Genomic DNA, 15858 nt, shown 5'->3' with positions numbered 1-15858 from the left:
GTCCCATTGTCAGTGAATGATGGGACCCACCAGAATGTGCTGAGAATCTCTCCAGAGTCTCTACCCTAAACTCATTCTCTCCTTCACTGGTATCCTCTTCTGGCCTATTCTATTCCATCCTATTCTATACTGTCAAGACATCCACAATTATGGTGCTCAGTACTGTTTATATATTTATTGAATCTCTTTTTCTTTTGTGTTGGTTTTCTTTTTTTAATTTATTTATTTATTTATTTTTCTTCCTGTTTTATTGATGGGCAGTTAGTAGTTGGGAATAACACACCACCTTACAATCTTTAATTGCAATAGCACCACCTGTTATTTTCTATCCCTGTTCGTCCTGTTCGTCCTGTTCGTCCTGTCCAGTCTTTGTTTCCCCCACACATCACTGAGGTGTAGCACTGCCCTCCCTGGCTCATAATAGGGAATTCTAATAAAGAATATCTGCTTAGCTTTCAGGGAGGGCTGGTGATGGTCACACACATGCACTAAATATTAAAATATTTGGTTGCAAGACTAAAATATGCATCAGTCTCATACAATGTTGACACCTCTTTTGTGGAGTTAAACAATGAGAACAAATGCAGACAAAAAAGAAAAAAAAAAGAATAATGTATGTTGCAGTAAACACCATAAAAATTAAACATTGTCAATGATCATTTCTAAAATATGCATTTTTGATGTGGACATTGTTGACAGTTGCTGTGGTAACATGTAAATGATTACGAGACATTATCTTTAAATCTGTAAAATCTGTAGATAAAAATCCACAGATGTTTAAAGGTGAATTTTTAAAATTTTTGCTGCTTTAACAGGAAGTGTTAGCGACTCTCTGCTGTGACTTTCTCAATAAGAGCTCGACTTCCTTTCATGGACTTCCTTCCTCGGTGGGAGGGAGCGTGGGCGCCTGCTGTCCGTCACTCAGACCTGAAATCACCTTGTTGCCACGGGTTACCGCTATCTTCTATTATTATGGTCTGTGGGAGCCGACAGGTGGTGATTTAAGTTCCATCAGACATTTGAAACCTTCTGGAGTCAGTTAAAATGACTAATCATGAAAAATGTATTACTAATGTTATTTAACGCACATTTGCTGCAACTTTTTATGTCATTTGTGCATCTGTTAGTGTAATCTTTGGATTTTTTGTATCATTTTTATAGCTTTTGTGTGATTTTTGGAACTTTTTGTGTCATTTTTGTGTCATTATTTGTTATCTTTGCCACTTTTTATGTCATTTGTGCATCTGTTAGCACATTTTTGCAATTTTTAATTATACATTTTGTGTCATTTTTACATGTTTTTGTGTCTTTATGGGTCATGTCTGCAACCATCTCTGTCATTTGTGCATCAGTCTGAATTAATTTTTTAGATTTTTTTTTAAAGCTTTTTGTGTCATGTGTCTTTAAGTGCTATTTTTGCAACTCTTGATGTCATTTGTGCATCTTTTGTGTAAGTTTTGCAATTTTAAGCATTATTTTTTAAAAATACAGCATTTAAATCAGAAAAAACATGGTTATTACAAACAATCATGTTTTTATTATATATATATGTATATATATACATATATATTATTGTAATTATTTATTTGAAAGAAATTTCACAAATTCTAGAAAAAAGCAATCATTTTGTATAATAAATAAAAACTATTGTAATGAAAAAAACTTTAAATAATGTTTAAAAATCAAAAATCTGTGTTTTTAAAATAGTAATTTGTTCTTTTGACACCGTTTGACTGTTAAACAGTTTTGCTGCTAAAATTATCATTATTTTACAGACATGTTCTGGTATTTTCCCTTTGTTTAACTGTGTTTTTTTATGTTAAAATATTTCACCATTTTTTACAGATTTTTTTTTTTGACACACCTGCTGCCAGATTTTCACCTTTAAAGAATATTTTATTATCATTTCCTTTATTAAAGTTATATTTTGATTAATATTTGTTCTTTTATGACATCAGCTAAAACTCTCCTTCCTGATGTCAGTTTTCTGTTTAGTTTTATAGTTTTTTGAACATTTTTCTAAAATATCGGATATGTTAATCTGTTGTTTCTTTAACGGCGTATTGGGTTTTTCTTCCTGGAGTTAGTTCCAGATGCTGAGGCGACGGTTGCCCCGCCGACCAGAGATGTGCTGAGCGACTCGTTGCCAAGGCGACCTCATCCCGACTCCTCTTTAGTTGACCCTCTAGTCGTCGTTCCGCCTCGTTTCCGTCTCTTTATCCCCTCCTCGCCGGCGCTGCTTCCTGTCTGAAGCTGCCGGTTTCCCACCCACTCGGCCGGAGCCTCTAAAAATAAAAGCTCTCAGACGCTGATTGATCCGAGGAAAACCGAACAACGGAAAACCGCAGAGTAAGGGAGGAATCCAGGAGTGGAAAGAAAGAAACGATGAAGGGACAGAATTCCGTCTTTGAGTTTCTGGTTTGAAAATGAGAGTTTTTCTCTTTTGTTCCAGACGAGTTTCTGTAAAATTCATCTTCATAGAAAACAAACATTATTAAGGTCTGATGGATGTTTGCTATGAAACCATTTAGCTGCAAATAATAAGATAAAAAATGATTTATTAGGAGTTAAAACTACAGAAAAAGAGAAAATATAGCTTAAAACATTTAAAAAATAATTTACAGTTAAAAAACAGATGATTTAATGAAATATTAAGGCAAGAAAATGAGGAATATTTTAAAATTTTTTATTTAAATCAATATTTTGGTGCAAAATTGAAGATATTAAAAGATTTATTTAATAACATGAAGGCCAGAAAATGTTAAATCAATTTTTTTTTACTATTTTTCACAAAAATTTTTTCCAATAACTGCAAATATCTGTAAAATAATGATATTTTTGCAGATTGAAATAAAATAAAATTCGTGCAAGAATACAAAAATTAAATAAATTTGAAAATACGTTTTTAAACGTTTCCTATGAAACTATTTTGGTGCAAAAAATAAGATAAAAAAATGATTTATTAAAATCAACATAAAAATCTGTTCAATGCTTTTTATTTTTATTTATATTATTTCTTCAACTTAAAGTGTCATTTTTGTAATTTTTTGTGTCATTTTACATCTGTTAGTGTAATCTTTTGTCATTTCTATGTTTCTGTGTCATTTTTGCATTTTTTGTATTGTTTTTGCATGCTTTTGTGTCTTTCTACATCTTTTTGTGTCATTAAACATTATTTTTGCAACTTTTTATGTCATTTGTGCATCTGTAGCATATTCTTTGCAGTTTTTTGTCTTATTTTTACATCTTTTTGTGTTATTTTTGAAATTTTACAAATTTGTGTCATTTTTGTGTCTTTAAGTGTTATTTTTGCAACTTTTTATGTAATTTGTGCATCTGTTAGTGTAATTTTCTCAATTATTTGTCTTATTTTTACACTTTGTGTATCATTTTTGCAACTTTGTGTCACTTTGCATCTTTTTGTGCCATTTTTGTGCCTATATTAAAAATACATATGTATTAAAAAACACCATTTTATGTCAAATTTAGACAGGAAAATGTATTTTCATGATTTTATTCTGGTGCTCCAGAAATCGTCCACTTGTATTTTTTATTGAAAACAGTCTCCTTCATCTTTTTCTTCTTTTAAGCTTCTAGATTTTAGGTTTTAATTCTGCTCTAATGCAGTTTTAATTGAATAAATGGATGTTTTCTCATGACAAAGCTGAAGGAACTGGAGAAGGAAGAACCGCCGCTTACACAACAGACCAGACAGAGAGGAGAAAACGGCGTGGGAGGGAAACCAAGGCGAAGAAAAGTCAACCTCCTACGATCCGTGGAGGCTTCGGCTTCTTCACCTGCAGCGTTTGTAGTCCTGCTGTTTGAAAACCAGACAGACTTCCTGCTGCGTCGCTCTGCAGGCTTCAAGGCTCCGTTAGAAACACGAAGGAGGTCAAAAAAAAACACGATTTAACCCGTTCATCAGCAGTTTAACCCTCTGAAGCCTCGTTTTGTTTCAGAAAGTCGAGTTACTTTTGAAAAAAAAACTATTTATCAGTCAGAAACTGCAAAAAATAGTCTGATTTTAAACTTCCGATGGCCCTTGAATGCATCATCAGCACATTTTGCCAAAATCGCTTCAACAAAGGGTATTTAATAAACTGTTATTTTACAGATAATGACGCGTAAAATCACAGAAAAGGTACTAATTTATATTTTAGCCTTTTATTGGCAGTTAAAATATAAATGAATACTTTTTACTTAATTTGAATTAATGCAAACAATGTCCACATCAGAAATGTTTTACCATCTGTAACCATAAAATTACACTTTAGTGAATTTCAATCAGCTAAAAACACCATTATTTTACAGATATTCTCTGTGTAGTTTTTTTAACGCTACAGTTTTCCACAGTTTTTTAATGCACTTTTTTGGCTCCTTTGCTTCCCGTGTTTCACAACTACTTTACAGAAGTTTCAGTTTTAGTTTTTTGTAAGTAAGTTGGTGAAATGTCGACCAAAGACTGGATTTTAGTAGAAATATGGATCCATCCACAGATATACAGTTACTGAACCTTGATGAAGACACTAGACCAGCTTGGATTGTCTCAGTCTAAAATAATTTGACAAAACAACTCAAAATTTGGCCAAAATGAGGCAAAATTTGCTCAAAACAACTCAAAAATGAATGTTCAAACTTTAACACATCAGATTCTACTGATGTTAGAGCCTCAACAGTTGGTAGAAACATCTGACCACCATCTGTTCCTTTAGCTCGGACCTTTTGACACCAATTGTCTCCAGATGGACTCGTGTTGACATTTCTACATGTCAGATATGTAAATCTTTTTCTTGGCGTGTTTTTGGCCTCACCACTTGCAGCAGCGCCAGGTATCCGGCGCCCACGTTGTCGAAGTTGACCTTGACTTTGCTCCAGTAGAACAGCGAGGTGTCGTTGAACGCCTCGCACTCGCTCTTGTTGTTGATGAAGGCGGAGTCATAGATGTGGCCGGTGCGGTTGACGCAGCGGCCGAATTTGCCGGCGAACAGGTTGACGCCCATGATGCTGAAGATGAGCCAGAAGATGAGGCAGACCAGCAGCACGTTCATGATGGAGGGGATGGCCCCGATCAGAGCGTTCACCACCACCTGCAGCACAAACGCCACAAAATCAGACACAATCCGACAGCCCAACACACCCAAACCTTTACCTGCAGCACAAACGCCACAAAATCAGACATTTAACCCTCGTGTCGTCCTGCGGGTCAAATTGACCCATTTTAAAGTTTGAAAATGTGGAGAAAAAAATTGATTTTCACAGTGAAAACTTCTACATTTTCAATATTTCTTTGGGAAATTCTTGAACCTTTTTTGGTGGGAAAAAAAGAAATGTTAAAAAAATCTTTTTTTTATGTGAATGTTCTTAAAGAAAAGGTTAGAAGTTTTACTGATATATATGGAATCACTTCAGATACTTTTAGGATTTTTTTGGAAGATTTTTACTCATTTTAAAAAAATATTTACAAGAATTTTCTTGCCAAATTTGGGGGATTTTTTAAAAATGAAACTTTTAAGGGAAACTTTTAAGGAATTATTGGAATTTTGTTCCTGAAGATATTGCAAATTTAACATTTTAATATGTGGGAAAAATTATATTTTTACAGTGAATGTTCTAATGTCCACATTTTCAACATATTTTGGGAAATTTTAATGAAACATAGATTTATTTTACTGACAAACATTTTTACTACTCATGCAAAAATCTTTTTTGTAAATCGGAAATTTTTCTGCAGATTTTATTATTTTTTTTAAAAAACCAACACTCTACTATGCATGCTTATTTATATATATATATATATATATATATATATATATATATATATATATATATTTATATATATATATGTGTGTATATATATATATATATATATATGTATGTGTATATATATATAATGTATATATATATATACACACACACACATATGTATATATACAGCAAATAGTTTTTTATATATATATATATAGAACTATTGGCTGCTAAAAACTTATTTACTGCTCATGCAAACATCTCTGTTTAAATTTCTGCACATTGTTTTGTTTTCACTAAATAAAAATCTGAACTATGAATGTTTATGTTTCTTTTTAAATAATAATTGCGTCACAAGCACGTTATTTACCTACAGAAATATTTACCACGAATGCAAATATTTATTTTTAAAATTCTATACATGCACAGTATTTTTTATGAACAAAAATCTTTATTATTCATGCAAACAAATCTTTTAAAATACTTTTATTTTTTCACTTTTTTTTTAAACCGACAATAACATTTAATCAGCATATTCATATAATATTTAATTTTTGCACATTTACTACGGGGGAATCTAATTTGAAATCTTTGTGTATTTTTTTGTTAAATATGAATCTTTTCTTCTCATGCACACATTTTTATTCCAGTTAGAAGTTAAAGGTCGATTTACAGCTGTGAGGATGAAACATGGTTCAGATATTTTAGTCGTGATCTGGTTGTGTTTGTGTTAATAATCCACAAAAAACAGCAGAAATGAATCAAATGCATCTCATTTAACTCATTTCTGTGAATTCTGTCATTGAAATTCTGCTCCAGTTTGTTCTGAACGCCGACAGTCAATAAAGTTTCCGATTGTTTTGAATAAATCCCACAAGCTGCTCCCACAATGCATCTCTTCCACCCAGAATCCTGAACGCTAGCACAGCTGCTAATCTTGTTAGCCGGAGGCGATGAGCGTTTTCCCAGCATGCACGGCGGTCCTGAGCAGAGTCGACGTCCTGCAGACTGAACGTTTGATTTTGATTTTTTCTGGACGGAAACGACTGGAAATCATCTCATTAAACACGATTTAAAAAAACAACCAATGAGATAATCTCAGCCGTCCGTTCTTCTGTCAAAGAATCACTGTTAATTATCATTATTATCGTAGTTTTCCATAAATAAAATACACTCTCCAACCCTTAATTACACTTTATGTATTCAATAACATATAGACGTGTCTGTTTCTGCAGTTTGATTCATATTTTCATTTGTTTTTGAAATGTGGAAAAAAAATCTGTAAATTAAATGAATGAAAAATGTGAAAAATTACAGATTTTTTACAGTGTAATGTTGCATAAAATAAGAAAATGGAAAATAACCCAAAACAAAACAAGAAAAATGAGACCAAAAAAAGAAGAAAACAAGACAAGAAAAGAAATTTGACAAAAAATCATAAAACAAGAAAAACAAGACACGGAAAACCATAAAACAAGAAAAAACTAGACAAAAAATCAAACAAAACCAGAAAAATGAGACAAAAAAAATCACAAAACAAGAAAAATATGACCAAAAAAGCCAAAAAAGAAGAAAAACAAGACAAAAAAGAAGAAAAAGGAGAAAAGGGAGACAAGAAAATCACAAAAAAAGAAAAATTTGACAAAAAAACTCAAAACAAGAAAAACAAGACAGAAAAAGTCACAAAACAAAAAAAAAATAGACAAAAATGGAAACAAAACTAGAAAAATAAGACAAAAAAATCACAAAACAAGAAAAATATGACAAAAAAGTCACAAAAGAAGAAAAACAACAAAAAAAGAAGAAAAGGGAGACAGGAAAATCACAAAACAAGAAAAATTTGACAAAAAAATCATAAAACAAGAAAAATGAGACCAAAAAAAGCCACAAAAGAGAAAAACAGGACACAAAAGGAAGAAAAACGAGACAGAAAATGCCATAAAACAAGAAAAATTACGCATAAAAAGTCACAAAACTAGAAAAATTTGATCAAAAAAGAAGAAAAATAAGACACAAAACGGTAAAAAACAAGAAAAATCAGACAAAAAGACATAAAACTAGAAGAAGGAGACACAAAACGCTTAAAAACTGTCCCAAAAACACACAAAACAACACAAAACTGACACAAAATTACAAAAGGTAGACAAAAACGACGATGAGCTCAAAAAAACATAAAACAAACACAAAAAAGAAAAACGAGTCACAAAATGTCTGACAAAATCACACCAAACTGGAGAAACAAGACACAAAATGGCAAAAAGCGAGAAAAAAACAGAAAAAACAACACACAAAAAAGAAAAAGAGACAAAAAATGACAAAGACGACAGAATCCCTGTTAAAGAAGAGGAATTTACATCATTTTAAATCCAAACTCATCATTAAAACTGGTTCTGTTTCAACACGTTTCTGTGTGACTCAGTAATACTGTTCAAATACTGATACAGGAATAAACGGACCAATCAGAGAGCAGAGGAGGAATAAACGGACCAATCAGAGAGCAGCGGAGGAATAAACGGCCCAATCAGAGAGCAGAGAGAGAAAATAAAGGTTCGAGGAGGAAACACTGTAAAAAAAAACAAAACAACACTGAGGGGATTTATTACAAACACACCTGGACACAGAATGACTGTAAAACTACGAGCGCTGGATTTATATTATTTATGTTATTATATAGGAGTACACTGTAAAAATGTTTAATATATTTACATTATTATATAGGAGTACACTGTAAAATGTTTCATATATTTACATTATTATATAGGAGTACACTGTAAAAATGTTTCATATATTTACATTATTATATAGGAGTACACTGTAAAAATGTTTCATATATTTAAATTATTATATAGGAGTACACTGTAAAAAATGTTTCATATATTTACATTATTATATAGGAGTAAACTGTAAAAATGTTTCATATATTTACATTATTATATAGGAGTACACTGTAAAAAATGTTTAATCTGCTGTGGAATCAAAAGATACAGTAAAATAACTATCCAATAAAACTCTAAATATAGTTTCTAACCCTAATTTAACTTTATGTGTTTGTTTTTGGCTTTTAAAGGTAATTTGGGTTCATTTTAAGGGGATCTGGATTCTTTTTTAAGGTGATTTGAGGTCTTCTAAAGGTGATTTGGGATCCTTTTAATATAATTTGGCCTCTTTTTGGGGTGATTTGGACTCGTTTTAAGGGGATTTGATGGCCTTTAAAATGGGATCAGGGGCCTTTTTAAGGTGATTTTCATGTCTTTTAAAGGTGGTCTGAGGTCTTTTTAAGGTGATTTGGGGTATATTTTAGGGGATTTTGGGTCATTTCAAAGTGAATTGGTGTGTTTTAATGGAATTTGGGGTCTTTTTAAGGGGATATGGGGACTTTTTAAGGGGATATGGGGACTTTTTAAGGTAATTTGGGGTCATTTTAAGATGATTTGAGGTCTTTTAAATATGATTTGAGGTCTTTTAAGGTGATTTGAGGTATTTTTAAGGTGGTTTGAGGTCTTTTAAGGTGGCTTGGGGTCTTTAAAGGGGCATTTTTGGTCATTGTAAGGGAATTTGGGCTGTTTTACAGGTGATTTGGGGTATTTTTTGGGAATCCAAACTCTTGTCGTGCACTTTTGAAGAAGTGAAAGTTGCCGTCTAAACCAAGCACTCGACAGCTCGACTGAACAAAACGAGGACTGGCGTCTGACTGAGACCCCGGTTCTGTTTGGAGAACATTGGGTCTTGACTAGAACTCTGTCAGGTGAAGGGTTCAGGTGTGGTTCAGGTGTGGTCCAGGTGAGTTCAGCTCCGTAATACTGACTCTTACCCTCATGCCTTCAAATCTGGACAGAGCCCTGAGGGGCCGCAGGGCTCGGAGCGTCCGGAGGGATTTGATGGCTGCAAAGTCGGAATAACCCAAAGTGTTGGCGACTAAACTGACCAACGAGACCTGAGGGACAAGGACAGATGGAAAAACAGAAAGACAGGAAGGACTGTTAACGTCTACTCTAGTAGGAAGGCAAAGAACCTGAACGAGATGATCAGAAGAAACCTGGAGATGGAGAAGAACGAGGAGGAAAGATGAAGGAGGAGAAGGAGAAGAAGGAGGAGGAGGAGGAGATGGAAAAGAAAGAGAAGGAGAAGAGGAAGAGGAAGAAGAAGGAGAACAAGAAGGAGGTGGAGGAGAAGGAGGAGAAGAAAGACAAGAAGAAGCAGAAGAAGAAGGAGAAAGAGGAGGAGGAGCAGAAGAAGAAGGAGAAGAAGAAGGAGGAGAAGATGGAGAAGAAGGAGAAGATGAAGGAGGAGATTGAGAAGAAGGAAAAGAAAAAGAATGACGAGAAGATGGAGAAGGAGAAGAAGAAGGAGAGAAAGAAGATAAAGAAGAAGAAGGAGAAGAAGCAACAATGACGACTAACTGCAGCGTCGACCTGTGAGACAAAAGGGTTGGTGGTTAGTGAAGAGTCCTCAGGTGAAGCTGCAGAAAGACGAGAAAATAATGACGTTATTTTAGTTCCACCTTAAATAAACCACCTGAGAAAGAAAAGAGAACAGACTGAGCGGATTCTGTTGTGGCTTCATCTAAAACCTCCTCAGAACATCTGGTTCTTCATCTCCAGCAACTTTATCAATGATCAGAGTTCTACCTTCATACTGAGAATATTTTCAGAATGACTCAAAACATCACCTAAAAGACAATCATTTGCTCCAAATGGTCAAAAATATGTAGAAAACCAAAATCACATTAAAAAATTACCTAAAAACTGCAATATTCCATCAGCTGGGGATCAAAAAACAACTAAAAATGACCAGAAAACTAATAGAAATCTACCATAAAACTACAGAAAACTACAGAAAACAACCATCTTATACTGACCATAGAAACTTTCCATATTGAAGCACATCTAACTGTAGTTTTATTTTTATTAACGTGTTCAAACGACTAAATCAGCTCTAAAACATAAAATAAACTTCACGAACTCTTCCTCCATTTAAAAACATTCAACTTTCTGGGTACTTTCACTTTTACAGCTTTAGTTTTTCTGCGTCATTTTTTGGTCTTTGATGATGTTTTGCTGTGGAACTGAACCTCAGACTGAAGGTAGAACTCTGGTCTTTAATAAATGAGGTTCCTGTGGAGGCGGAACCAGCCGATCAGAGGCTCTGATTGGTCGGTTAAATGAGACGTTTGTTTGGAATCGACAGTCTGAGGAACCTTCTCTGATCAGAACCAGAACAGCAGCGTTTCTACACCATCTAGAAGCCCCGGTGTTCTCCAGCACCGATCCGTCGGTTCTTACCCTTATCCCGGCGAAGCGGGAGGCGGCCCGGAGAGGACGCAGAGCCCTGAGGGTCCTCAGAACCCTCATGGTGGAGATCTGGTCTACCGAGATGAACTGGGCCAGCTGACCCGCGACGGAGATCTACGGGAGGTTAGAGCAGGAGACCCCTACAGAACCAAGCAGAGAACGCTGGACGTTCTCCAGTCCAGCGTTCTCTGCTTGGGGCTCAATGAAACATCAACTAGTGTTCTCCAGATGTTAGCAGAACTTCAGATGAAGAACGGTTTCTGTGACGTGACAGCGTTATGAGGATGTTCTGGAGATGATGATTGAAGAACGTTCTTCTATAAGACATTCTCTCAGTGTTCCACAATAAAGAAGCAAGAACGTTCTCAAACCAACATCTAAAAAATGTTCTCCAGATGTTATCAAGGCCTCAGATGACACGTTTTCATACAGAACGTTTCAGAACGTTCCTGTCATATTTTAAAGGTAGAACATTTTGCTCTAGGATGTCCTTCTTTAGGACCTTCCCACAATGATCATGAAGCAAGAGCGTTCTCAATGCAACGTAGGGGAAATGTTATCGAGACCTCAGAAGACAAAACGTTCTTTTAAAGATGTTCCAGTACCGAGATATATTAACAAAGGTGGAACCTTGTGGCTGCAATGTTCTAAAGATGTTCTGGGGACGTTTTTGACAGAACACAGTATAGAAGCTATGTAACATTCTCACAATGTTCCACAGTGTTACGTGAAGAACGTTCTCGGTGTCCGTTAGGGTGTAACTGTCAACCAATGTCACCACCAAACAATTTTAGAACATCTTTAGAGAACTTCCTGCTGAAAACATTCGCAGAACTTCCTCAGAACATTTTTGAAAGGTATACATTCTACAGTCTGAGTTATCTAGTTTATCTGGGTGATTGTTCTGATGTATTTCTGCCCCCTGGTGGCTGGAAATGAAAGAACGTTCTTTAGATAATGTTCCGGTACTGCGACGTATTAACAACGGTGGAACATTCTTCCTGAGGATGTTTTGGGGACGCTGTTGATGGAACACAGTATAGGGCCTATAAAATGTTCTCACGGTGTTCCACAGTGTTACATGAAGAACGTTCTCATGTCCGTTTAGGGCATAACAGTCAACATATTTAGAACGCCTTTAGAGAACATTCTGGGAACTAAACGAACACTTCCTGCTGAAAACATTCATAGAACTTCCTCAGAACGTTTTCGGAACATAAATTGTTACGGTCTTGTTATATGTGCCTGACTGCTCTGAAGCATTTCTGCCCCCTGGTGGCCGATAATTAAAGACTAAGCAGAAGTTCGGAGCTTATCTTGGTCTTCTTCCACCACGTCTGCGTTGATGAAACTCTGCGTCTCATTTCCTCTCCGTGTGACTCAAGCTTCCTGTCTTCGGGCCGCTGCAGTCAAATGAAAACGTCACAACACGGAACGGCGACGAGGCAGCGAGCGTGTCGATTTCCGACTGGATGGTGAGCTTCACGGACCCGGCGAGTCACTCCACATAATCCCGGGCCGGAGGCGGCGGAGGGAGTCGGATACACTCGACTTTGTGTGTCTGTGTGGAGGTTAGAAAGCCATCGCTGACTGTTTGGCTGCCGGCTCTGAGCTTCTCTGCTGCCTTTTATTCGTGTGGCGGTGAAGCAGCAGCAGAGCAACGTTCAGGGCAAACAAACAGTGACACACAACCAGCGTCACGTCCAGCGCCATCAGGCTGGATGTGCAGCTGCTGATCCGGATCTTAGAAATATGAGGGGACGAAAAGACGGAGACACAAAGTCCTTTATCATGGCTGGAGCTCGTTGGGTCTCTCTGGTCAGTTGGTGTCTTTTTGTCATCATTTTGTCTTTGTGGTCGTTTTGTGTTTGTGGTTGTTTTTGTGTCTGTCGTCATTTTGGGTCTCTTTGAGGTCATTTAGTGTCTTTGTCTTGTCGTTTTGTGTCTCTGTGGTCATTTTGTGTCTCTTTATTTTTGTTTTGCCTCTGTCATCATTTTGTCTTTGTGGTCATTTTGTGTCTATTTGTGGCTGTTTTGTGTCTATTTGTGGCTGTTTTGTGTCGTTTTGTTGTCATTTTTGTGTCTTTTTGTGGTCGTTTTGTATCTTTGTGGTTAGGGTAAGTCTTTTTCTGTACATTTTGGGTCTTTGTCTAGTCATTTTATGTCCCATTGTCATCATTTTGTGTCGCTTTGTGGTCATTCTACGTCTTTTTCTGGTTGTTTTGTGTTTTTGGGGTTATTTTGGATGCTTTTGTTGTCATTTTGTGTCTCTTTGTTGTCATTTTGTGTCTCTTTGTGGTCGTTTTCTCTCTTTGGGGTCATTTTGTATCTTTGAGGTCATCATTTTGTGTCCGTTTGTTGTCGTTTTGGTCTTTTAGGGATAATTTTGTGTCTCCTGGTCATCATTTAGCATCTTTTTCTGGTTGTTTTGTGTCTTTTTGTCGTCATTTGGGTCTTTTAATGTTTTTTGTGTCTCTTTGGGGTCATTTTGTGTCTTTTTCTGTTCAATTTGTGTGTTTGTGTCACCATTTTGTGTCCCTTTGTCATGGTTTTCTCTCCTTATGGTCATTTTGTGTGTCTTTGTGATTGTTTTGTGTCTTTGTCTCATTGCATGTCTCTGAGGTCGTTTTGTGTTTCTCTGTCAGCATTACTTACTAATAATTCAACGTCATCACTGGCATGGAGACACAATCACAGAAATCTGTAGTAACTGTGATTATTCAAACAAACCGATCAATAAAAGACTGATCGACCACAAATGAAGCAACCAATAAAAGACTGACTGACCAGAAACGAAGCAATCAATAACTTACGTCGACGATGAGGAAGTCGAGCCAGCACCAGTAGTTAGTGAAGTACTTCTTGAAGCCGTAGGCCAGCCACTTGAGCAGCATCTCCAGGATGAAGATGTAGGTGAAGATCTTGTCGGCAAACTCCAGCACCACCTTGACCACCCTCCTCTGCTCGATGTAGATGTCCTCGAAGGCCTGCAGGGGGCGGCACAGCGCTCGGTTAGCCAGGAGTGGGCGGTAAATCTGACCGTTGTCCCGCTAAAAACAGTGAAGTGTGAGTCTGACCAGAGCTCCGGAGCTGAGGAGGATCATGAAGATGATGAAGGACTCGAACCAGCTGTGCTCTACGATCTGGTAGCAGGTCTTCCTCATCCTCCACCACACCTGGCCGAGACCTGTCGTCGTGTCGACGTCGCAGCACTGAAACCTGGAGACGCACACTGAACACAAACACAGGGTTCGGGTTAGAAAACTATCTTCATCTACGACGTCTGAGGATGTTCTCATTCATCAGGTCATGGAGATCCTAGGAGCTTCAGGAGAAACCAAATGGACTTCAGTGGTTGGTTTCTACTGAAGCTCCTACGATTGTTTTCATCCAGCTTCACCTCAATGTGTTCTGCACGGAAACAAGAGGAGGAACCAACTTTTCTTAACCAAGTTGAAAATGACTTACATGATGAGTTCAATGACTGTCAGAAAGTAACAAATGTGACGTTTCTGTTTGTTTGGACAGTCTCAGGCTGATAACTTATGTTTTAAAGTTGGAAATATGCACAAATGACACCTAAGGACCCTAAAATGACACAAAAGATGCAAAAATTAAGCAAAAATGACACAGAGACAAAAATTATAGTATTTTTTTCAAAATGAAACAAAAAATGATGAAACAATTATACCAAAAGATGTAAAATGACTGAAAAATTATATAAAAATGACACAAAGAAACAAAAAATATATTAAAAAGTGTAAAAATTAAACAAAGATGACACAAAAGATGCAAAAATGAAGCAAAGAGACAAAAATTATGTTAAAAAGTTTAAAAATGAAACAAGAATTATCCAAAAAGATGAAAAAAACGAAACAAAAATTATCCAAAAAGATGCAAAAATGAAACAAAAATGACAAGAGACAAAAATTATATAAAAATGTTTTTTTTAAAAGACAAAACGTGACATAACAGTGACATGAAAAGATGCAAAATGACTGAAAAATTACACAAAATTTGATAAAATTAACTCAAAAACTGCAAAAAAATCTCGATTCTAAACTTAGACGATTTTAATTTTATTGTTAATAATTTGCGATGAGTTCAAGGACTGTCGGAGAGTAGGAAATGTGAGGATTCTGTTTGTTTTCACCGTTTCTGGCTGATAAATGTTGTTTTAACGCCGTTGGTGAGTTCTGACAGTGAATGAGACACGCGCCTCTTCTCCTCTCGACTCCTTTTCTTTGACCGAGTTAAAAACGAGTTGGAGCTCACAATAGCGGCCGACCCCGGGGCCCGCTGGTGTCGCCACGACAACACTCAGGGTCGCTGCTGATGACTGCCAGCAGAAAGAGTCCGTCCTCCTTACGTAACCTCGACTCTCTGGCAGATGTTGGGCCTCTGCTCTCAGGCAGCGTGTGTGTGTGTGTGTGTGTGTGTGTGTGTGTGTGTGTGTGTGTGTGTGTGTGTCTGTGTGTCTGTGTGTGTGTGTGTGTGTGTGTGTGTGTGTGTGTGTGTGTGTCTGTGTGTGTGTGTGTGTGTGTGTCTGTGTGTGTCTGTGTGTGTCTGTGTGTGTGTGTGTGTGTGTGTGTGTGTGTGTGTGTGTGTGTAATGGAGTGATAAAGATAGCAGACTGCAGCATTCACATCAAATCCACTTTTATTTTCTGCCCTGAACTCTCTGTGGGAACGAAACTGGATTTAAACTAATTAAAACAAAACCAGATTTTCCTTTCTCTGAATCTGTCGGACGTTTCATCGACATCCCATAAAAACATCACCACCATAGACCATCTCTTATTTATCCATCTTTTCACACTGCT

At 36.4% G+C, this 15858-nt stretch overlaps 1 protein-coding gene across 1 annotated transcript in view; it reads right to left on the bottom strand.

Moving 5' to 3' along the window:
• Positions 1 to 15858, bottom strand: part of scn5lab (sodium channel, voltage gated, type V-like, alpha b) — a 176932-nt gene that overhangs the window by 12008 nt on the left and 149066 nt on the right. The window contains exons 24-27 of the mRNA XM_055007041.1: positions 14114 to 14268; positions 13850 to 14023; positions 9557 to 9679; positions 4812 to 5087 (exon numbers count right to left, since the gene is read on the bottom strand). Of these exons, the coding sequence (XP_054863016.1) occupies positions 4812 to 5087; positions 9557 to 9679; positions 13850 to 14023; positions 14114 to 14268 (728 nt within the window). The remainder of the gene's footprint in view (positions 1 to 4811; positions 5088 to 9556; positions 9680 to 13849; positions 14024 to 14113; positions 14269 to 15858) is intronic.

Source organism: Amphiprion ocellaris, chromosome 22, assembly GCF_022539595.1.
Source record: "Amphiprion ocellaris isolate individual 3 ecotype Okinawa chromosome 22, ASM2253959v1, whole genome shotgun sequence".
In the NCBI taxonomy this organism is placed as follows: Eukaryota; Metazoa; Chordata; class Actinopteri; family Pomacentridae; genus Amphiprion; species Amphiprion ocellaris.
Note: the sequence above shows the minus strand (reverse complement) of the source record. Positions and strands in the feature narration are given on the sequence as shown.